The sequence below is a fragment of the Trichechus manatus genome, unplaced genomic scaffold (genome assembly GCF_000243295.1).
Source record: "Trichechus manatus latirostris isolate Lorelei unplaced genomic scaffold, TriManLat1.0 scaffold00132, whole genome shotgun sequence".
NCBI classification, from domain to species: domain Eukaryota; kingdom Metazoa; phylum Chordata; class Mammalia; order Sirenia; family Trichechidae; genus Trichechus; species Trichechus manatus.
Window position 1 is genome coordinate 1,551,751 of NW_004444068.1, and position 23,473 is coordinate 1,575,223.

The 23,473-nt window shown below is 41.2% G+C and overlaps 1 protein-coding gene across 1 annotated transcript in view; it reads left to right on the plus strand.

Moving 5' to 3' along the window:
- The window catches only part of PCOLCE2 (procollagen C-endopeptidase enhancer 2), a 68,954-nt gene that overhangs the window by 25,246 nt on the left and 20,235 nt on the right, over window positions 1-23,473 (plus strand). The window contains exon 3 of the mRNA XM_004385066.3: window positions 17,824-18,079. Within this exon, the coding sequence (XP_004385123.1) occupies window positions 17,824-18,079 (256 nt within the window). The remainder of the gene's footprint in view (window positions 1-17,823; window positions 18,080-23,473) is intronic.

A 23,473-nucleotide genomic window follows, 5' to 3' on the forward strand; every position in this document is an offset into this window, starting at 1 on the left:
CCTTTTGGCTATTGTGAACAGAGCTGCAATGAACACTGGTGTACAAGGATCTGTTTGAGTCTCTGCTTTCGAGTCTCTTGGGGGTGGAATTGCTGGGTCGTATGGTAGTTCCCTGGAGTCCTGGTGGCGTAGTGGTTAAGTGTTCTGCTGCTAACCAGAAGGTCAGCAATTTGAACCCACTAGCCACTCCGAGGGAGAAAAATGTGGCATTCCACTTCCATAAAGATTACAGCCTTGGAAACCCTATGGGGAGGTTCTACTCTGTACTATAGGGTCGTTACAAGTCGGAATAGACTCGACAGCAACGAGTTTGTTTGTTTTTTGATTTTATAGTATTTCTATTTTCAGTTTTTTGATGAACTGCCACACTGTTTTCCACAATGGCTGTACCATTTTGCATTCCTTTGCTCCAAAGGATTTTCAATGGCTGATTTTTTTCAGAAGTAGATCACCAGGCCTTTCTTCCCAGGCACCTCTGAGTAGAATCAAGCCTTCAACCTTTTGGTTAGCAGTGGAGTGCATCAACTGTTTGCACCACCTAGGGACTCCAGGAAAACTTGTACATACAGTGAAATGCACAAATCTGAAGTTTACAGTTTAATGAGTACTGACAAATGCATACACCTGTGTCACCAGCACCTCTATTAAGATGTAGAACATTTCCAGCACCTAGTACCTTCCCTCATGCTCCTTCCTAGCCAATTCCCCCTCCCCCAAGGGGCAGGTGCCACAGATGGTTTGCCTCTATTAGAACTTCATAAAAATGGAGTCTATAGCATGTACTTTTTTCTTTCTGGATTGTTCACTCAGCATAAGATTTTTGGATTTATCCATGATATTGCATGTGTTGGTAGCTTTTTTTTTAAATTGCTGAGTATTATTTCTTTGTATAAATGCAACATAGTTTGTTTGTCCATTCTGTTGATGGACATCTTTTCTGTCAGATTCTGGCTATTATGAATGAAAATGCTATGAACATTCTTGTACAAGGCTTTTTATGCATAAATGTTTTCTTTTCTTAGGTAGATACCTAGGAGTAGGATTGCTGAGTCATGGGGTAGATGTATGTTTAACTTTATAAGAAACTGCCAATCTAGTTTCCAAAGTAGTTGGCTATTTCATACTTCGCCATCAATGTTTGAGAGATCTGTTTGCTCCACATTCTCTCATTTAGTATTGTCAGTCCAGGTTGTTTTGATGAGCAGAAGTTTTACATTTTTTGAAGTGCAATTTATCAGTTTTTACTTTTGTGGTCAGTGTTTTCTAGGTACCCAGAATTGCAAAGGTATTTTCTTATGTGTTCTTCTAAAAGCTTTACAGTTTTAGCTTTGACATTTATGTCTATGATCCACCTCAAATTAATACGTGCATGATGTGAAGTAGGGCTCAAGGTTCATATTTTTCGTTTGGATATCTAGTTTTTCCAACATCTGTTTTGAAAAGACTTGTCTTTTCCCCATTGAACGGCTTTGTCACCTTTGCCAAAAATTAATTGATCATATACCGAAAAAATCAAACCAAACCCATTGCTGTCAAGTCGATTCCAGCTCATAGTGCCCTATAGGACAAAGTAGAACTGCCTTATAGGGTTTCCAAGGAGGGGCTGGTAGATTCGAACTGCCAACTTTTTGGTTAGCAGCTGAGCTCTTAACCACTGCACCACCAGGGCTCCAGTTGATCGTGTAAGTGTGAGTCTGTTTCTGGCCTCTCTGTTCTATTCCATTCATCTGTTTATCCGTCCTGAGTATTTTTCTTTTGCTCACAAGGAGTCTTTTGGACACCATTACTATAGTGATACCAAACAACAAACAAATGAACCATGTTTTTGAAAAGGAAAAAATAAGCCTTAGATTAAAAGATCTTAATATATCCACATTTCCTTTTTTCCTAGCCAGTCACACAAATTATTCTAAGTTCTCCATACTTAGCTTGCTTTTGTGAATATATTGATATAAGGAGTTAAAGTGGTAATTACATAATGTTCTAAAACTTCCCTATGGGTTTTAATTGTTGCTTTTTCATATTGTCCTCTGAGAAGTGGTAAGAGGCCTTCTATGCTTCACAGAGTGGTTTCTTTTCATACTCTGTAGACGTTATGGCTGATGAGAAACCAAGGTTCAAGCTTCGTTCCTAGTCAATGCATTCTTTAATATCAACTTTATTATCTTTATTATCAACTCACTGTTATTTTGTAGAATAACTTCACCAAAGCAGCTTATCAAGGGTGCCTTGCCTCTTGTTCTTGGCATAGAATGGATGTATGAAATCAGATTTTGCAGTGTGACTTAGACACTCATCTTTATTGCAAATTAAGTTTTTATGCTTTTTATGTTTAGGGTTGACAATTTAAAAATGGGCAAAAGATTTGAATAGCCATTTCACCAAAGAAGATAAGCAAATGGCTAATAAGCACATGAAGAGATACTCAGCAGAATTAGTCATTAGGGAAATGCAAATCAAAACCACAATGAGATTCCACTTCATACCCACAAGGATGGCCAAAATATAAAAGATGGACAATACCAAGTGTTGACGTGGATGTGGAGAAACTGGTACTCTCACATCTTGCTGGTGGGAATGTAAAATAGTGTAGCCACTTTGGAAAACATTTTGGCAAGTTCTTAAAAATGTGAACACAAATTTACCGTATAACCCAGTGTCATAGATTGAATTGTGTGCCCCCAAAATATGTGTCAACTTGGCTAGGCCATGATTCCCAGTATTGTGTGATTGTCTACCCTTTTGTCATCTATGTGATTTTCCTATGTGTTGTAAATCCTGCCTCTATGATGTTAATGAGGCAGGATTAGAGGCAGTTATGTTAATGAGGCAGGACTCAATCTATAGGATTAGGTTGTATTTTGAGTCAATCTCTTTGAGATATAAAAGAGAGAAGTGAGCAGAGAGGAGAGGGACTTCTACCACCAAGACAGAAGAGCCAGGAGCAGAGTGCATCCTGGAGTCCCTGTGCTGAGAAACTCCTAGATCCAGGGGAAGATTTATGACAAGAACCTTCCTCCAGAGCCAACAGAGAGAGAAAGCCTTCCCCTGGAGCTGGCACCCTGAATTCAGACTTCTAGCTTCCTAAACTTGGAAAGAATAAATTTCTGCTTATTAAAGCCATTCACTTGTGGTATTTCTGTTATAGCAGCACTAGATAACTAAGACACCCAGCAATTCTACTCTTGGGTTCTTTAGCAAAAGAAATGAAAACTTGTGTTCACATAAAGAGCTGTACAAGAGTGTTCATAATAGCGTTATTCATAATAGCCAACAAGTGGATACAATCCAAATGTCTATCAACTGATGAATGGATAAATATAATGTGGTATATCCATACAATGGAATATTATCAGAAATAAAAAGCCGCAAGGTACTGATTTATACATGCTACAACATGGCTGAATCTTAAAGATATTGTAGTAGGTGAAAGAAGCCAAATGCAAAAGACCATATGTTGTATGATTCCGTTTATATGAAATGTCCAGAAGAGGTAAATAATCTATAGAGACAGAAAGTAGATTAGTGGTTGTCTGGGGCTAGAGGTGAGAAGGAGGAGTGACTGCAAATGGGCATGAGGAGTCTTTTTGGGATGATGGAATATTCTAAAATTGGATCATAGTGATGGTTGCACAACTCTGTAAACTTACTAAAAATCATTGAATTGTACACTTAAAACAAGTAAATTGTATGGTATGTAAATAATACATCAATAAAGTTATTTATTTTTTTTAAGTATTTTAGGATTGAAAAACTCTGGCCTGAATGGGGTGTGAGATATCAAGGAAACACCAAGACCCAAACTGAAACTTGTAGCCAAGTGAGGAGTGATAAAGGCACAACAGCTGCATCTGACTTTATAAGACTTCCAGTTTTAAGAACTGTCTTCTCCTTGAATTGAAAAACCACAGATAACACCTCCTCGTCAACATTAGCCATCCTTCAGGCAGCCAAGGGTTTTGAGGAAAGGTTGCTCTGTGAAAGTCAGCTTTTCTTGTTTTATGAATAACCTTAGGAGCTGCAGTTGGAAAAACAAGAACAGATACAGGATACCTTGAAGAAAGTGCCAGACATGTTTGCACATGATTACCTCTACCCTACTATCTGTGCCAGCTACATGAAGTCTGGACTAGTGAGTTCTTTCTGAGCCTCTCTGTGATCTTCTTTTTCCTAGCCACTCCTGCCTTCTTTTTATGGTTTTTTTCCCCCCTAAACGTGTTCTTGTCACAGAGCATTTACTTTAAATGTCACACCATCTGAGCAAAATGATTCACTGTCCTTTTTCCTGTTGACTAAACCCTCCTCTGGGAATCCTGAGATTTTTCTTAAATAGCATCCACTCCTCTTTTGTTTTTAGTTTCATTTATTTACATTTTTGAAAGCTTTTTGTGTGTTGGGGCGGGGGGGCGAGTGGATGAGTGAAGGAAAATTTATGAGCAAAGTTGGCTAGGTTATTGGTAGTTCGGGGAGCAGAGGAGTGGAAATAATGAAGATGCTGCCTTTGGTTTTGCGTTTAACCACCATCCCGAGGACGTGTCCTTTGGGTTGTAGCTTCCGGCACCTCTGAGCCCTTCACACACGCTCATTCTCTCTTACCATCTCCTTGTGGCTACACATTAGTGAGACATCTGGCTGGCGTAAGAGGGCCATCTGTGGCCTCAGACTGTGTTTTCTCTTGGAAAGTTTGTCCGTGTGCCATCTATCTGATCTAATTTCGTCTTTTCTGAGAGACCTAGAGTTTTCTAAATCTTTTTTTCTCAAACCACCATTCTAACTGCCTTCTTGCTATTTCCACACATGCCTCTAATATATTAAATTTGGTATGTTCAAACCAAACTCATTATATCCCCTACTGTCCTCTAAAACAAAAGAACACAAAACCTGTATCTCTTCCTCACTGCCTTTCTATTTAATGGTGCCATTATTCCTCCAGGCTCTGGGGCATGAAAGCTCAAGGTTGTCTTTGATGAAGCTTCTCTTACCTGCCACCATCCATCTTGTCTCCACCACTTTAAATGGACCCAGCCTTCCCAGGCAAATACCTGCTGGGAATGGTAAAACTCTACTGTGAAATTAAAGCAACAGTGAAATGTCATTCTTTTACCTACCCAATTAACAAGTGTTGACAGCATCCAGTGTAGGTGAGGGTAGGAAAATGGGAATGTGAATTAATACAGCTTTTGTTGGGGTATTCTGTAATGGTCTAAAATGTCCATACTGCTGTCAAAGAAGAAAATCTTGTACTCTTTTGGGAGTGAAAGAAAAGGTGTTTTATTGAGGGATCACGCAGAAAGGGAAAAGAACAGCAACAGACTAGTGGAAGCTAGAAGGCAGTAGAACAATGTCTTTAAAATTCTGATGAAAATTATTTTAAAGCTACAGTTCTGTATTCTGCATTCAGCTGGCAGACAAGGTAGCACATAATAAAGATGCTTTTAGATATGCAAGATCTTAAACTTTTCATCTCTGTATACCCTTGATATGAAAACTGTAAGAGGATTAGCTCCAGCCAATTGAGGGCATAAAGCAAGAAAGAAGCAGACATAGCCCTGGGGAGATTTTCTTTCTTTCTTTTTTGTCTTTGGTTTGTTTAAATAACTTATTTTAATTTATTGTTGTTGTTGAGAATATACCCAGCAAAAACACACCAATTGAAGTTTCTGCTTGTACAATTCAGTGACATTGATTACATTGTTCGAGTTGTGTAACCATTCTCACCCTCCTTTTCTGATTTTTTCCTCTTCCATTAACATAAACTCTTTGCCCCCTAAGGTTCCTATCTAACCTTCCGGTTGCTGTTGTCAACGTGATCCGTATAGCTAGATCTTAAAATAGCATAATGCTCAAGGCAGACATTCTCTACTAGTTAAGCTAAGCTATTGTTTAGTTTTGAGAAGACTTCAGGGAATATTTTTTGTTTAACGTTTAAAGATTATGTCATGGCAGTAGTTTCAGGAGCCTCCATGGCTCCAGAAAGTCTAGATTCCATGAGAATTTTAAGTTCTGTTCTGCATTTCCCTGGGGGGATTTTCTGCATTGATGGCGAAGCAAATTCCCAGCCTGACAACTGGCCTTGAGTAGCCAGTCCAGACTGGATGGAGAGAGGGCAGGAGGGACGGAGGGCTACAGAATGGGCATTTCCAAGAAAATGGAACAAATAGAATACCAAGGGTGCCTGGCCATTACTGGGAGGAGTTACAGTGATAAATACATAGAAAACTAAGCAAATTTAAAGTACCAGGCAATTATTAGCTCTAGGAAAAACAAAAAAAGTGTACAAGAAATGTTAACTTTGCTCAGCGGTGAACAATATTTATGTTAAAATAATAGAAATCCTGAATATTGATTTAACCAGAATCATGATGGAAGATTGGAGGGAAATAATAGGAAGTAAAGAGATAGTTTACAAGGGATAAATCAAGAAATAGCAGCATAAGCATTTTATTAAGGAACAAGGAGGTAAATTCCAGATGAAACAGCCAAAAAGGTTAAAGTCATTGACTCTGAGGAGTGGGAACCATGGGTGGAAGAGGGGTCAGGAGTATTATTTTCCACTGAAACCTTGTAGTGCCATTTTAGATTTTAAACTACGGACATGAATTATTTTGACATAAGAATTAAGTTTACAAACAGTTTTCGCTTGTCTCTTGTAGCAAGCTAATGCTACGATGGATAGCTTGCTTCGTACTCATACTAGAGGGCGTTGGATGTGCACACTTGTATCTGTTGTGTTTTAAATATGTTTATTACCTCACTGCAATTTCTCTTATCCCAGAAGGGAAGGGCTTTTTGTTTTATTCCTCGTAAAATATCAGTATAATTTTGTGTTCCTGACCCATTATGCAGTTTATCAGATGAAATTACAGATTACAAAAGTAATTTCTTGAAAATTTCATTTCAGATTGTTTCTTAGATCATTGGATAGAAAAAAATTATACTCATGTGTCATTAGTAAAACATTACTGCTGTCTTCGTGCCCCAACCTGCCCCAGGGAGGCACTGCCAGACACTGGGTCACGTGGACCCTGGAGTTTTTGCTTTCTCCTAACTTGATGTACGCTGCTGTGCCAGCAGCTGGTATTTAATGGATGCTTGTTGGTTTGCAGAATGGCAAATGGCACAGAGATTCAAATGGCACAGAAAATCTCAAAACTATTGACAGATCTGAGAACAAAATGTATGAACTGCAGATAGAAAAGTTTTCCCCATCTCATTGTCACCTCCATTGTACTTTGTTGATGCCCCCCACCCTGTCTATCCCCTGTCCCAGCCACATGTGGGTTCAGTTTCTCAGACACAGATGAATCAGATGGAACAGTCCTGCCTGTGCAAGGTTCATAGTCCATGCGAGGTATAGGACACACTCCAGACACCTTCAAGACCCTGTGGCTTTCTACTAAAAGAGAGGGGGAGAACAAAGGCTCTGGGAAGATGGAAGATGGGAGAGGGAAGACCATGTCCCCCAGGCACTGCTGGGGGCTGGGAGGGTGGGTTTCTAGAGAAGGTGCATTTGGCTCAAATTTTGAAATTGGGATGGGAGTCAATAATCATTTGAGATGAGGAGCAAGAATATTCCAGGCAGAGAATGCAGATGTGACTGCATAGAGGTGGGAAAGGGAAAGGGCGAGTGTGTTTGAGGATGGGTAGCTTGACATCCAAGATATGAAAGGCTGGAGGGTAGATGAGACTAGAACAAAAGACTGGAATGGGTGCAAACCATTAAGTCTAAGGAGCTGGCACTTGATTCTGCAGGTAATAGGAAGCTATTAAGTTATCCACTCATTTAGCAGCTATTCAGTCATTCAGCATACGGTTGTTGGGATCCAATGGGACAGAGTCAAACATTAGAGGCCCAGAAGTTCTAAGTTCAGTGTGGACCTATGTCCTGAATAGTTCTGGTTTATACCTGTTGTCCTGACATCTCATGATTTATCATTTGTCATGGATTTCTCATTGTTTTAAAAGAAGTATTACTCTAAATGGAGTCCTGGTGGTGTAGTCGTTAAGAGCCAGGCTGCTAACCAAAAGGTCAGCAGTTCAAATCTACCAGCCGCTCCTTGGAAACCCTATGGGGCAGTTCTACTCTGTCCTACAGGGTCCTCTGAGTTGGAATTGGCTTGACAGCAGCAGTTTTTGTTTTGTTTTGTTTTGTTTTTGCTTCTGTCAGTCACGTGAGATACCTGTGGTGTGGCTGGTGAGAGGCACAAAAAGCCACCAGGCTACAAGGTGGCCAGCTCAGTGGGAAACGTGGGAGAGTATAGGCTGGGTGTACCCGAACTATGTGCTGGGAAAGGGCGGCCGAGCTGTCCTGCAGTAGAGCGCGTGGAATAGTCTCAATGCTCTTACTAAACTGATTTGGTCATCTATTGCTTGGTATAAGTCTGCAGCGATTTATTTCCTCGTTTGGTGCTGCTTTTTTATTTTGCGGTGAACCCTTTCAGGAGCAAACAACTAAAAAGAAAGCTAAGGTTGAATGAGGAATTAAGTAGTGACGTTCCATTTCTCCAGAAAGATGGGGACGACTGTCAAACTTGCACAGATCACTTGTCGTCACTTACGTTCACTTTAGGGTTCTAAGGAAACCACTGACCAAGAAAAACCAAAAGGCACACTTGCACAAAAAGGGATACTCTACATTTAAACTTCATTTTATAGAGCCCTGGTGGCCCAATAGTTAAGTGCTCTGCTGCTGACCGAAAGGTTGGTGGTTCAAACCCACCCATTGGCTCCATGGGAGAAAAGACCCGGGGCAGTTCTGCTCTATCCCATAGGGTCACTAAAAAAAAAAAACTAAACAAAACCCATGGCTGTTGAGTTGATTCCAACTCACAGTGACCCTATGGGACAGAGTAGAACTGCTGCATAAGATTTCCAAGGAGCAGCCGGTGGATTTGAACTGCCGACACTTTTGTTAGCAGCCTTAATGCTTAACCACTGCACCACCAGGGCTCCGTAGGGTAGCTATGAGGTGAAAATCGACTCAATGGCACCTAATAACAACAAACTTGACTTTACCCTCTCTCCCAGCCAAAACCTAAACCAGCAGCAGCTGTCTGCACAATTTGCCTGTCTGACCACCCAGGATATAATTACCTTAGCATCCCTGTTACTCTGGGTTCAGCTTTGTTTTTCCTTCACAGTTTTCCTGTCTGCCTTTCTTCTTGGTATACGTGCATTCAGTCACCCTCACATTGTTGAAAGGCCCCTGCAGCCATGATCTCTCCTCTGACGTTTTTTTTTTTTTCATCCCCTCAGGCAACATTGCAAAAGAGGCACAACTCAAAGCCCAATCTCTCCTTCATTTCAGAGCCAAGACTTTAGTCAGAAGATCCAATTCTTCTCTCAGCTCAAGAAGCACAGGTTGCCTTCTCACCCCAGCTGACCAACTCCAGATAAAGAAGTCAGGGGAGTAATGATGATGGGGCTGTAGGTACTAGTTATACCTTTGCAGGGACCATTGAAATTACAGGGTGTACTTCCGTGATTCTGAATTTTCTCACTTTTGTAATTGCTCCAAAATTGTTCATGTCCCTGCTAAAATGGAGTGCCTTGAACTGAAGTTAGCTTGCTAAGTATACTGCAAGCAGTGTACAGTTAGGCAATGCCTTTGTGTCCCTTGCTATTGACACAGCTTGAGATTGTGTTGTCTTTTTTGGTGACCACATCACACTGTTGATTCATATAGAACTTACATGGACCAAAAACACCAAAGACGTCTCCTCAGTTGCCTTACAAAGAGCCGCTGGGTAAGGACAACTAGCGAAAGTCACTATCAGCTTGTTATTGTGTGCCATCAAGTCGATTCCAACTCATAGCAACCCTATCAGGACAGAGCAGAACTGCCTTATAGGGTTTCCAAGGAGCGGCTGGTGGATTTGAACTGCTGACCTTTTGGTTAGCAGTTGAGCTCTTAACCACTATGCCACCAGGGCTCCATCAGTTTGTTAGAGTAATTACCCCAAAGTTTAAAGCTCCCCAAATCTCAGTGGCCTAAGTACAACAAGTGGTTATTTCTCGCCCACTTCATAGTCTAATGCCGTTGGATGACAGTCCTGGGCAGCTCTCTTTCAAACTTTAACTCCTTCTCTTGTGTGGCTTTGCTGTCTCCTGGAGCCTCCTTGTTTCCTCCACTGAGTCTCCTCCATAGAGCAGAGAGAACACTAGAAGGATTGCATAGAATGTTTTATGGTGAGGTCTGGGGGTGGGCCTATCATTTCCACCCACATTCTGTTGGTCAGGACCCAGTCACATGACCCCAACCTAACTGGAGCGGGGCCTCGGAAGTGTAGTCATCCTCTGCGCCCAGTGATCATTTCATCAGTTTCTGCCACGGTTAGCCCATGGGAAGCACATTTGGGTGAGGCCAGAAGACCTGGGCTCTGCCACTGACTCGCTGAGTGACCGACCTTAGGCAAGTCATCGCAACCACTCTGAGCTGCTTCTTCCTCCCTGGAAGGGTACTAATAATGCTTGCCCTGTGCCTGCATAAGTTAGCTGACATCATGGTATAAGTGTAGGTGCGGGTAGTATAGCAATAGTGGCCTGCACTTTTTCTTTTTTTAAGATTCTAAGGATCCCAAGTCATTTATTCAATAAACATTTTGAACACTTCTGATGAGCCAAGCATTGAACCTGCTACGAAAAAGCTCTGATCTCTGCATATGCACCCTAGTGGTGAGACTGATCACAAATAAGCTCTGAAGAACTAACATGGTGATGTGATCTAAAGTGACTGAGGGGGTCAGCGAAGGCCTCTCTGAGGACGGGGGACACTTGAGCTGAGACTGAAATGATGAGGTGGAGTCAGACGTGAATGTCAGGGAGAAGAGTGTTCTAAGCAGAGGGACCAGACCGTGCAAAGGCCCTGTGGTAGCAGCCACCTTGGAGAGTTCCTTGAGCAGGAAAAGGATCAGCATGACAGCATGACCAGCATGAGAGGGAAAGGTTAGGTCATAGAGATAGTCAGGGGCCAGATCATACAGGGCTTAACTTCTTTGTGCCTCAGTTTGCTCGTCTGTAAAATTGCAATCATAATAATACCAGCTTCACAGGGTTGCTGTAAGGGATTAAATGAAATACTATGTGTTAAGTGCTTATAAAAATGCCTGGCACCTGCTATACACTACCTAAGTATTTGTACCATAATTAAGGTGTGGATTTTATTCAAAGTGCAGTGGGAAAACTTTGATGGTTTTCAGCAGAGGCTTGTAAACTGGTTTCCACTGGCACCCTTGAATGGGGCTTGAGAAGTGATTGGGGGTTTCCTCCCTCCCTCCAGACATCGAGGGGTGTAATGGTTTTTAGGTGAAAGCCCCAACAAAACACTGATCAAAACATTACATGTTGTTTTCATTAATCAATACATCTGTTTTATTTTCCAAACATGTATAAGGTTCGCTCTTTAAAAAAAGAGGAACATTTTAACATACACAGAAAAATACATGCATCAGATCTTGTAAGCTTCTGATTTATCCCCCTCTTGAAATACAGCCAAATACCTGTACATAATTTGCACATGAATTTTCCTGGGTCAATTTGGGGGAATGGTGGGAGGGGACACGGAGCTGCAGAGCTTCTTGGGCTTTCTGTAAATAAAATGTGGTCTGCATTTTAGAACACACTTTCCTAAAGTTCTCTCTATGGAAAAGAGAAAGCTCAGAAGACGCAAAGAATGGATTTTCAAAAAATCAGGCACGCTGGGGAAACAGACCTTCTAGCTCAGATTAGTAAATCATGTGTACGGGGGAAGAGAAGCTGTAGTCTCAAAGGAGCATTGCCATTTCTACAGAAATACTACTCCTCCACACAAAAGCTGGCCTCCTATTTGCATTTTGCTCAGAGGATCCTGAAAATGCAAAGCATCAGCTTAAAACACGGCTCCCCATTGGCTGGCAGGAGCCCTGGCCTGGAGACATTTCCTGTGTTTGCTTGTGACCGTGGGGACATCCCCTAGGGCTGTGAGTGTGCTGAGGTCATTGGTTCAGCGCTAGGCTTTGGCCCATGCAGCCTGTTGATGGGAAGAAAACACGAACTTGTAGAATTGTTTTCTACAGGCAGATAAGAAATCCCCTGGTTAATAAAAGCGCACAAAACAATAGCTTTGTGTAATTACCACCAAAAAAAGCATTGTAATGGAGTTTCTGCATTAAGTGTTAGCACTTACAGGAGATTTGAAATATAAAGTTACCAAAAAGATACGTATCTTCTGTTTTTGTAAAGAGTGACTTAGAAAAGGGAGTAGCCTTGTGGAGCTTTGCTGCCAGATGAGATACGAGATATTAGAATGCAAGAGATAGAGCCCCTCGGGAAGTTCCTAGTCCATGAGTCGGACGTGCAAAGTAGCTGGTGGTTTCCTGTAGTACCTGACGAATTCAGCCATTTAGTGAATATGAACCTGGAGGGGAGCATTGATGGTTCAGTGGTAGAGTTCTCACCTTCCATACAGGAAACTCAGGTTCGGTTCTCAGCCTCATGCACAGGCACCCCCTCCGTGGAGGACTGCATGTTGCTATGATGCTGAACAGGTTACAGTGGAACTTCCAGACTAAGATAGACTAGGAGGAAAGGCCTGGCAATCGGCTTCCAAAATCAGCCAATGAAAATTCTATGGATTACAACGACTGGATCCTCAACCAATTGGGAGTGCCTCCAGGAGGAAGTGATCTGGAAACTGAGATGTTAAGCATAACGTACAAGAAGGGAAGAGGTGAGGGTATTGCAGGCAGAAGGAATAGCTTGGTAAGGCTTTGTGTGTTTTTATTTTTATTTCTCCCCCTTCCCTTCTTCCTTACTCAGAAAATTCAAGGCTGCGCAGGATGTAGAGTGATACGTACAGCATTATCTCATTTTCATTAATTTTTAATAGAAACAAAAACGCAACTATATATTGTGCATGGATACATGTATATAAAAGTATTTTGCATTCATGGGAGCAAAATGACTAAATTTGTGACAGTGGTTACTTCTGAGGTCGGAAGGGGTAGGGGGAAATGGAGCCTGGGATGGGTACAAAGGAAATCGCATTTTTGTCTGAAACGTTTTATTTCTCTTATTAACCAAAAAAAAAAAAACCGAAATGTTTTGCCATCGAGTCAATTCCGACTCATAGCGACCCTATAGGACAGGGTAGAACTGCCCCATAGTGTTTCCAAGCAGTAGCTAGTGGATTTGAACTGCCGACCTTTTGGTTAGCAGCCAAGCTCTTAACCACTCCACCACCTAGATGTCCCTCAAGACCATGATCCGCAGCCCTCAGCCCCAGTAACTTGGTCCCTCGAGGTGTTTGGATGTGTCTAGGACGTTTCTATGGCTTTGCAGAGTCTTTAAAAATTTGTTGACAAAATGTTAACAATAGTCATTTCTGGATGGCTGGTACTAGGTGTTTGTTATATTATTCTATGTGTCTTTCTCTGTGTTTTTATTTCCTTGACAAAGAAAAATCAAGGATACAAACTATAGATTCTTCAGGTGGAAGGGTCATTTTCAGAGAATATGCTTTCCAAAGTCCTTTAGAATGAGAATCCAAGAACTCAGTCAAAGGTCACATCATAGGGCATGAGACAATCTTGATCAGTTATATAAAAATGAAGAACAGTTGTTGGGGTATATTGAAAATGTTCATGGCAGTATGCATCTCATTTGCAATAGAATTTATCCCTGGCCTTTGGTGTAAGACGGCATTTGTCTCTAGTTATAGTAGACCCACAGCTGGTAAATGACCTTTCGATCCTTCTTTCAAGAGAATTTTTGCCAAGGTTGTTGGAATCAACATATGTTCAAGATTATAGTGATGTAACCCAGTTTCTTTTGCTGAACACGGTAGCTCCTTCTCAGAAAAGCTTCAGCTTTTCATTGCAATGGGACTAGATAAAGACCTTTTGAAAAGGAACTGATTTATTCCATTGGGAATGAATGTCTAAGTCCTGTAGTCCATTTCAGCAGCCTGACTACAGGAAAGAAGTAGTCTCAAGGAACTGAGGACTCATCAATGAAACTTGGCATAATTCTGCCACAAGACTCCACCACCTTATCTCCCTTCTTCTTGCAATCATCTAAAGACCCCAGGAAACCCCTTCAGGAAATTCCCCCTCATTCTTGCAAATTTTAGCTCCTGGCTCACAGTCACTGGTTTCAAAACTCTTCCTGTCATACTTCAGAGTAATTTCAATGTCCATGTGGATGATCCTTTTAACACCTCTTGGTTCTTTATCCTCCTCTTCTCCAGTGAGCTTGTCCTTCATCATACCTCAGTCAGCCACTCCCGTTGTCATTATCCCAGCCTCCACCACAGTCTAGGTTGTTACCCTCCTCACTCCACTGTGTCCTGATTTCCACCCCACCCAGCTTGGATTCCATGGTTCATCAGTATGGTCACACCCTTGCCTACATCCTCAACTGTCTTGTCCCTCTCTCCCTTCATAGTCCTCACTTGGCCAACCCTACCCAACCCTCCCACCCCCACACCCGGCTAGTGAAATCCAACTCCTGCTCTGCATCTCTCCTGGGGAGCTGAGTGTGGCTGGGGAAAAAACACAACCAAGCAGAGAGATCTCACTTTTAATTCCTTTAGTTCACGTGGGCCCTAGGCACTCCCGACAACCCTGCTACCTTTCCCTAACCCATTCACACGTCCACTCTCCTAGATGACCATTTTACACCTTCTTCTCTTCTCTTGGAAACCCTGGTGGCATAGTGGTTAAGAGCTACGGCTGTTAACCAAAAGGTCGGCAGTTTGAATCCACCAGGAGCTCCTTGGAAGCCCTATGGGGCAGTTCTACTCTGTCGTATAGGGTCACTATGAGTCGGAATGGACTCAATGGCCACGATTTTTTTTTTTTTTTTCCCATCTTCTCTCAAACTTCCCCATCCACATTTCCTGCTGGTGACCTTGTTTCCTATTTCACTAAGAATATATACACGATCAGAAGAAAAATAGCACACCTCTCACCACCTCATCTACTAACCTACCTGCATCTGTCTTCCCCCTCTAACTGGAAGGAACCATACATGCTGATCCCTTCCAGCTGTGCCTTCGATCAGATCCCCCCCCCCCCCGCTTGCCTGCTCAAGGACCTCACTACTGCAATTCTCCCTGTCTGCCACTTTATCAGTTTTGCCCTCCCTTTAGAATCACTGCTATCCACATACGAACATGCATTAATCTAGTCCTTTTTAAAAAATCCCCTTGACCACATTTCTCTGTCCAAACATCACCATATGACTCTGTTCACCTTTACAGCAAAACTCCTTGAAAGGCTTGTCTTTGTTCATTATCACCAATTCCTCTCGTCCTGTTTTCTCTTGATCCTTCCTCTAGTGCCACCAAACCAGCTCTTGTTAAGGTCTAAGGTCACCCATGACCTGATTGCTAAACTAACCTCTGTGTTGCTAAATCCAGTGATCATTTCTTGGTCTTCATCTCCCTTGACTCAGCAGCAGCACCTGACTCAGTTGATCAGTCCTTACTCCTTGACGCACTCTCTTCACTTGACTTCTGGGCACCAAACCCGTTCGGTTGCCTCCTACTTACTGACTCAGTCTCTAATGTTGAGTCATCTCAGCTCCCAGACTGATGACTTCGGAGTATGCCAGGACTCTACCCATAGATCACTTCCCTTTTTTTATCTGGAGTGCTGGTGGCACAGTGGTTAAGACCTCAGCTACTAACCAAAATGTCGGCAGTTTGAATCCACCGGCTGCTCCTTGAAAACCCTATAGGACAATTCTACTCTGTCCTAAAGGGTTGCTATGAGTCACTCACTCTGTGGGTGATCTCACCAAGTCTCATAGCATTAAATTACCATCTATATACAGTTTATCTATACATTTATATAAATAGTCTTTATCCATCCAAGAAAAATCCAAATTAAATTACTTTAGTTTAATTTTTTTTCTTAAGCAGAAAGTTTTCAGTAATTCACAAAAGAGCTTACTTAACTTTAGGAATACAGACATGGCGTCACATTTTGATAACGATCTGATCATGGGATCAGTAGAGGTTGCGTGCAAAAACAAACAAACAAAGAAAACAAAAAAAAAACAGGGAAGTTCTACAACAGATATCTCAGTGAGAATTTTCAAAATTCTCAGTGAGAATTGAAATGGCATTTTCTGCTATTAGCTTCTTAGGCTGTGGCTTTGGAGCGTCTAGTATTCACATCATTAAGCTAAACTGCTATCAATTAGACTGTTATCATGGCAAAGCCAAAAGATCCCCCTTTCAGAGATTACTACATTACAGTTTCTACCATGGGGTGTGTGTTTGCGTTGGACACAAAAGTTAAATAGCACTGAAACACTTCATCTTACCGTAGAAACAAAAATTCATGGCACTGAAGTCATTAACGTGGGGAAGCCTTATTAAAGTATCTAGGTATTGATCCTGGAGTCTGAGGTAGTTAATTAAGATTAATATAAACCAACCAGAGTTTTGTTTGCATTTTTCAAAAACCACTGACCTTTATCAGATGAAAGTTTTTACAGAGTGAAATTTTTACGTTATTCACTGGGGAACTTATCCAGTTGCAAGAGTGAAACAAAAATGATTAAGACTTTATGATGGAACAACTTGAATGATAAATTGAAAGATGGTGTGAACTGGTAAAGGAATGGGGGCTTTTGCCACCTGAGAATCTTACTAAATACTTTGTAGCCATTTTTTTTTTTTCCTACCTACTCTGGGAACAAGGAGAGAAGAATTATATGGAGGAAATTGTGGTAAAGAAAGCCTTATGAGAAAGTGAAAGTATATCTGTTTAATTATTAGCACATTGTGTATCAGGGCCACCTGGCATATAAAGTTTTTACCTGGAAAACGAACAAAAAACTCAATGACTTTGAGAAGAAACTATTCAATGCTCGGTTAATTTAATTAGTACAGATAGTTGATCTGGATTATTCAGGACCCAACGTGGATTATCTGTAAATTAACTGCACAATTGCCAAATAGCCCCTTCATTTTGAATTTCATAGAAACATTCTATGGAGTCCCTAGGTGGTGCAAACAGTTAAACTCTCAACTCTAGCTGAAAGGTTGGCAGTTTGAACTTACCCAGAGGTGCCTCAGAAGATAGGCCTGTCCATCTGCCTCCAAAAGGTCACAGCTTTGAAAACTCCGTGGAGCAGTTCTACTCTGCAATCCATTGGGTCTCCATGAGTCGAAATCGACTCGACGGCACCTAAAAACAACAACAACAGAAATATTCTGTACGTTGACATTGCCCGATTGTGAGATATGGCATTGCAGAGGTTTCTTTGTGAAGCAGTATCTCTGGGTGCCGTGTCGTTTTAGAAATATGCAAATACGTGCAAAGGTCGGATCAGAACCGGGGTTCTTTGTAAGTGATGCCTTGTCAGTTAATAAGACTGACCCAATATTTTACAGCTTTGTTGAGATAAACGCTTAAAGAATAAAAACAAACGAACAAAAAAACCCAAACCCGTTGCCATCGAGAAAATTCCAACTCATAGCGACCCTATGGGACAGAGTAGAACTGCCCCTTAGGGTTTCCAAGGAGCAGCTGGTGGATCCAAACTGCTGACCTTTTGGTTAGCAGCTGAGCGCTTAACCACTGTGCCACCAGGGCTTCTCTTAAGAAATAAGATTGATAACTGGTAGAATTTGTCAAAAGAGAATAAGTACTTATAATTTATTAGGAATGCAATATGCTAGCAGACTCTTCCCAGCCCATTTCAGATTTGAGGGAAGAAAAAGCATCATCTTGGGTAATATATTTTTATATGCTTGCTTTAGTAGTTGCCTAGATGTGAAGTCCTCAGACATTTGTTTTATGACGGTTTTCCAATTGGTCCTTTTCTCGGCAGGTTCCTGAAGGAAAGGTAGCTGTTCTTAATTTCCAATCCATAGACCTCGAGAGTGACAACCTGTGCCGCTACGACTTTGTGGACGTATACAGTGGCCACGCCAACGGCCAGCGCATTGGGCGCTTCTGTGGCACATTCCGGCCTGGAGCCCTCGTGTCCAGCAGCAACAAGATGATGGTGCAGATGATTTCTGACGCCAACACGGCTGGAAATGGCTTCATGGCCGCGTTCTCGGCCAGTGAACCAAATGAAAAAGGTATCGTTCGCACACAATGGCAATAACAGCAATAATAATGGCTCACATTTAGTGAATGCCTGCTATATTTCAGGCACTGTTCTAGGCACATGCTCTATATTTACTCCTTTAATTCTTTGTAAGCAGAGAGCTAATGAACACCACCAAACTTATCAAGAGCCCATAAGAAAATCAGTGATTTTTTTTTTTAGCCGGCATACTTTGTTGTAAAAATGCAAACACAGACATTCATGGAGTAAAACTGTGAAGCTTGCACATACAGACGCATACAGACATACCGAGTCAGCCCTCCGTCTCATTCTGGCCTCTCTCCAGAGGCAGCCATGGCTGGTGTTTCTAGACCACCCTTTGGACTCACTTCTATGGATGTACTTTGACAAACAGCTTTTTAAAAAATAAGTGGGATCGGACTTTCATGTTGTTCCACAACTTGTTCTTTTCACTTAACACTGTATCTTGGGATATCCTTCTGTCAGCACATGTGAGCTGTGTTTGAAGCAAGCAAAATAAAAGGGCATCAAGAGCCACAGAAGAAATCTCATGAAGTGTTTTAGCCAAGGGCTGTATAGCAAGCACCATCCTTTAGACAGGCTCTAGCATGGGATAAGAGAAGCTTAAGGTTTACGATGTAGAGTATGTATGTTGATTTATAATTAACCGTCCATTCATTTATTTAACCAATATTTACTGAATGCCTCACAGAGGGTATAAAGCTAATTTGGAGTGAGCCCTAGCCTCTAAGAAGTTCAGTCTAGTAGAGAGGACAGAGATGTGTAATGAAGTAGAAGAGTGTGTTATCAAAATTGCCCCAATATGGTGGAGGTCAGGGGACCAGGCTTAGGGAAGGCTCATGGAGAGGTTATGCTTGAATCAATTTTACTTCCCTGATGGCTGAGGGCTGGAGGAAGCGAGAGAGGGAGGGCATTCCAGTCACAGGGAATTTTATGAGTGATAACCTTCATTGTTGTTGTTGTTAGGTGCCGTCGAGTCGGTTCTGACTCATAGCGACCCTGTGTACAACAGAACAAAACACTGCCAGGTCCTGCGCCATGCCCACAATCATTAGGCTTGAGCCCATCGTTGCACGCACTGTGTCAATCCATCTCATTGAAGATCTTCCTCTTTTTCATTGACCCTCTACTTTACCCAGCATGATGTCCTTCTCCAGGGACTGATCCCTCCTGACAACATGTCTAAAGTATGTGAGATGTAGTCTCACCATCCTTGCTTATAAGGAGCATCCTGGTTGTACCTCTTCCAAGACGGATTTGTTAGTTCTTTTGGCAGTCCATGGTATATTCAATATTCTTCGCACTACAGTTCAAAGGCATCAGTTCTTCTTCTGTCTCCCTTATTCATTGTCCAGCTTTCGCATGCATATGGTACAATTGAAAATACCATGGCTAGGGTGAAGCTGCCCTAAAGGCACCGGCAAAAAACAAGGCTCCAGGAATTGACGAAATATCATTTGAGATGTTTCAACAAATGGATGCAGCACTGGAAGTGTTCACTCGTCTATGCCAAGAAATTTGGAAGACAGTTAAGTGGCCAACCTACTGTATGAGATCCGTATTTATGCCTATTCCTAAGAAAGGTGATCCAACCAAATGTGGAAATTATCAAACGATATCATTAATATCACACACAAGTAAAATTTTGCTGAAGATCATTCAAAAGCGGCTGCAGCAGTATATCTACAGGGAACTGCCAGAAATTCAGGCCAGATTCAGAAGAAGACATGGAACCAGGGATATCATTGCTGATGTCAGATGGATCCTGGCTGAAAGCAGAGAATACCAGAGAGATGTTTACCTGTGTTTTATTGACTATGCTAAGGCATTTAACTGTGTGGATCATAACAAATTATGGATAACATTGCAACGAATGGGAATTGCAGAACACTTAATTGTGCTCATGAGAGACCTGAGACCTGAACATAGATCAGGAGGCAGTTGTTCAGACAGAACACGGAGATACTGCATGGTTTAAAGTCAAGAAAGGTGTGCATCAGGGTTGTATCATTTCACCATACCTATTTAATCTGGATGCTAAGCAAATAATCCAAGAAGCTGAACTATATGAAGAAGAATGGGGCATCAGGATTGGAGGAAGACTCGTTAAGAACTTGCATTATGCAGATGATACAACCTTGCTTGCTGAAAGTAAAGAGGACTTGAAGTACTTACTGATGAAGATCAAAGACTGCAGCCTTCAGTATGGATTACACCTCAGCATAAAGAAAACAAAAATCCTCACAACTGGACCAATAAGCAACATCATGATAAATAGAGAAAAGATTGAAGTTGTCAAGGATTTCATTTTACTTGGATCCACAACAGCCATGGAAGCAACGGTCAAGAAATCAAAAGACACATTGCACTGAGCAAATCTAGAAGTGATCTCTTTATTGTGTTGAAAAGCAAAGATGTCACCTTGAAGACTAAGGTGCGCCTGACCCAAGCCATGGTATAAGAGTGATAGCCTAGAAGTATTAAACAACTTAGCTTACTGAGAGAACTGTCACCAATAATAATAAAAAGGCTCTCATGAATTGAGCAGATAGTATGTGTCCCTCAAAGGGGCACCCTTAGAAGGCCCATGCTTCTGGGGAGAAAAAAGTAATAAGGAATGGAGAGGCACCCTGTGGAAACTGAGGTGAAGGGAAAATGAAGTAAGAAGGGGAAATCTAAGATGCTATAAAACAAAAGAGAGTTTAAAAAAATCAAAGGACACAAATCCCCTTCCTTTCCTCAGAATAAGCCATTCAGTTAAAACCCTTCACTGCACTGACAGAACAGGGTGCATTTGAACTAAGACTTGTGGAAACCACCTCAAACTGTAAACCCTGTCCATAAAATGAAGATGTACAGTCTCCATCTATACAAAAACTACCAGAATATGAAAATGAATATTAAAATTAATGTGCTTCGCCTTATAACCTCCCCCCAATAGAAAGAGAGAAACGTGAAACAACACTCCAAACTTAATTAAGTATCCTCAGAAAAGCATTTGAGAATATAAAAAAAAATTTGCATCAGGAATTCAAAAACCAAGAATAGAAACAGGCAATCAGAACTAAAACAATTTTTGAGGCCAACTCTTCAGACAGATACTGGACTGGACTGTGGAACAGAAAATGATCCTCATGAAGAGTGTGCTTCTTAGCTCAGGTAGATACATGAGACTAAACGGGCAGCTTCTGTCCGCAGGTGAGATGAGAAGGCTGAGAGGGTCAGGAGCTGGTTGAATGGACACGGGAAATCAGGGGTAGAAAGGAGGAGTGTGCTGTCACGGTATAGGGAGAGCAATTAGGGTCACATAACAATGTATGTATAAATTTTTGTATAAGAGACTAACTTAAAATGTAAACTTTCACTTAAACTACAACAATAAACAAACAAACAAAAAAGAATAGAAACTGAAAAAAAAAAAAAAAACCCACCAAGGAACAAATAAAACAAGAGTTGATTGAACATCGGAAAGAATTAGAAGAGAAGGACAAAATGATCAGAAAAGGAAGGCTAAATTGTAAGAAGTCCAATAAAGAAGAGTGTCATGGATTCAATTGTGTCCCCCAAAAATATGTGTATCATTTTGGCTGGGCCATGATTCCCACTAGTGTGTGATTGTCCACCATTTTGTCATCTGATGTGATTTTCCTATGGGTTGTAAATCCTACCTTTATGTTAATGAGGCGGGATAGGCAGCAGCTTTATTGATGAGATCTACAAGATTAGACTGTGTGTTAAGTCATTCTCTTTTGAGATATAAAAGAGAGACGCAAACAGAGAGACATGGGACCTTCATACCACCAGGAAACAAGAGCTAGGAGAATAGCACATCCTCTGGACCTGGGGTCCCTGCACTGAGAACCTCCTCAGCCAGGGGAAGATTGATGCAAGGACCTTTCTCCAGAACCCCAGAGAGAGAAAGTCTTCTCCGAGAGCTGGTGCCCTGAATTCGGACTTCTAGCCTCCTAACCTGTGAGAGAATAGATTTCTCTTTGTTAAAGCCATCTATTTGTGGTATTTCTGTTATAGCAGCACTAGATGACTAAGACAAATAGATTTGAATAAAAACCTAATGAGGGCACTGAAGACAAGCAGGAAGAAAACTAAGAGAATAAAGTGAAAAAACAGAAGTAAAAAGGGACAGAGAGAGGAGAGAGAAAGAAAGAAGAAAAGAGATGGGGGAGGATGGAAGAGAGAGAGAGAGAAACTGAAATGGAATGCAAGCAAAAAATATCCAACTTATACATAATTAGAGTCCCAGAGGAAGAAAAAAGCAATGGAAAATAATTGATATTTAAAACTATAAACCAAGAAAACTGTCCAGAAATAAATGAAAAATGAATCTACATATTGAAAGCAGCCACCAAGTATCTGAAAAATCTACCTGCAACAATCAACTCTAAGACAAATCCTAGTAAAACTATTAGACATAATGATTACACTTCAGAGTTAAAGGAAAAAAACAATTCAGGGTTTCTAGCCAAAAAGAAGGAGCCCTGGTGGTGCAATGGTTAAAGCACTCGACGGCTAACCAAAAGGTCGGCAGCTCCTCGGGAGAAGAGACCTGGCGATCTGCTCCTGTAAAGATTACAGCCTAGAAAATCTTATGGGGCAGTTCTACCCTGTCCTATTGGGTCACTATGAGTCGGAATTGACTTGATGGCACCCAACAACAGGCAAAGAGAACAAATAACCTACAAGGGTAAGGAAATTAGACTGGTATCAGACATCTCAAAAGCACCACACAAAACAAGGAAATTTTGGAGCAAGATTTTCAAGAAACTCAAGGGAAGGAAGTGCGAACCAAGGATTTAATATCCACTGTGGCGTCCTTCACATATTAAGACGATAGAAAAATGGTTGTACATGTGCAAGAACTCGAGGCATACTGTACCCACACGCCCTTGTCTTCTGTGCTGAAGAAATACTTTGTTAAAATATAGTAATTCCGTTTGTTTCAATTTCAGTATTTTTGTTAAATTCAAGTAAAGTTAAATTCAGAACTTTGTATTCAAAAAAGTGTTCTAAAATTATTTCTTTCGACCTCTCAGTATATATGCATACAGATGTCCAAAATGATACTTGTCAAATATTAATCATGGTTAGCTTTGGGTGGTGGGGTTTGTGGTAATTTTTTAGTTTCCTAGTGTTTTTCTGTAGTACTGAAAATTTATAAGCATGCATTGTTCCTATAGACAGAAATTATTCTTAATAATTATTAAAGATTTATAGCTTATTAGGTTTTCTAGTAATGAGTGTTGTCTACACCAACTGATTCAAACCCTGTCCATGTTCATAAATTTTTACCGTTAATAAATATCCCTGCCTTGAGGGGTCTTAAAATATATGTAATTTGTTGAGCCTACATGCTTTCCGAGTGTGC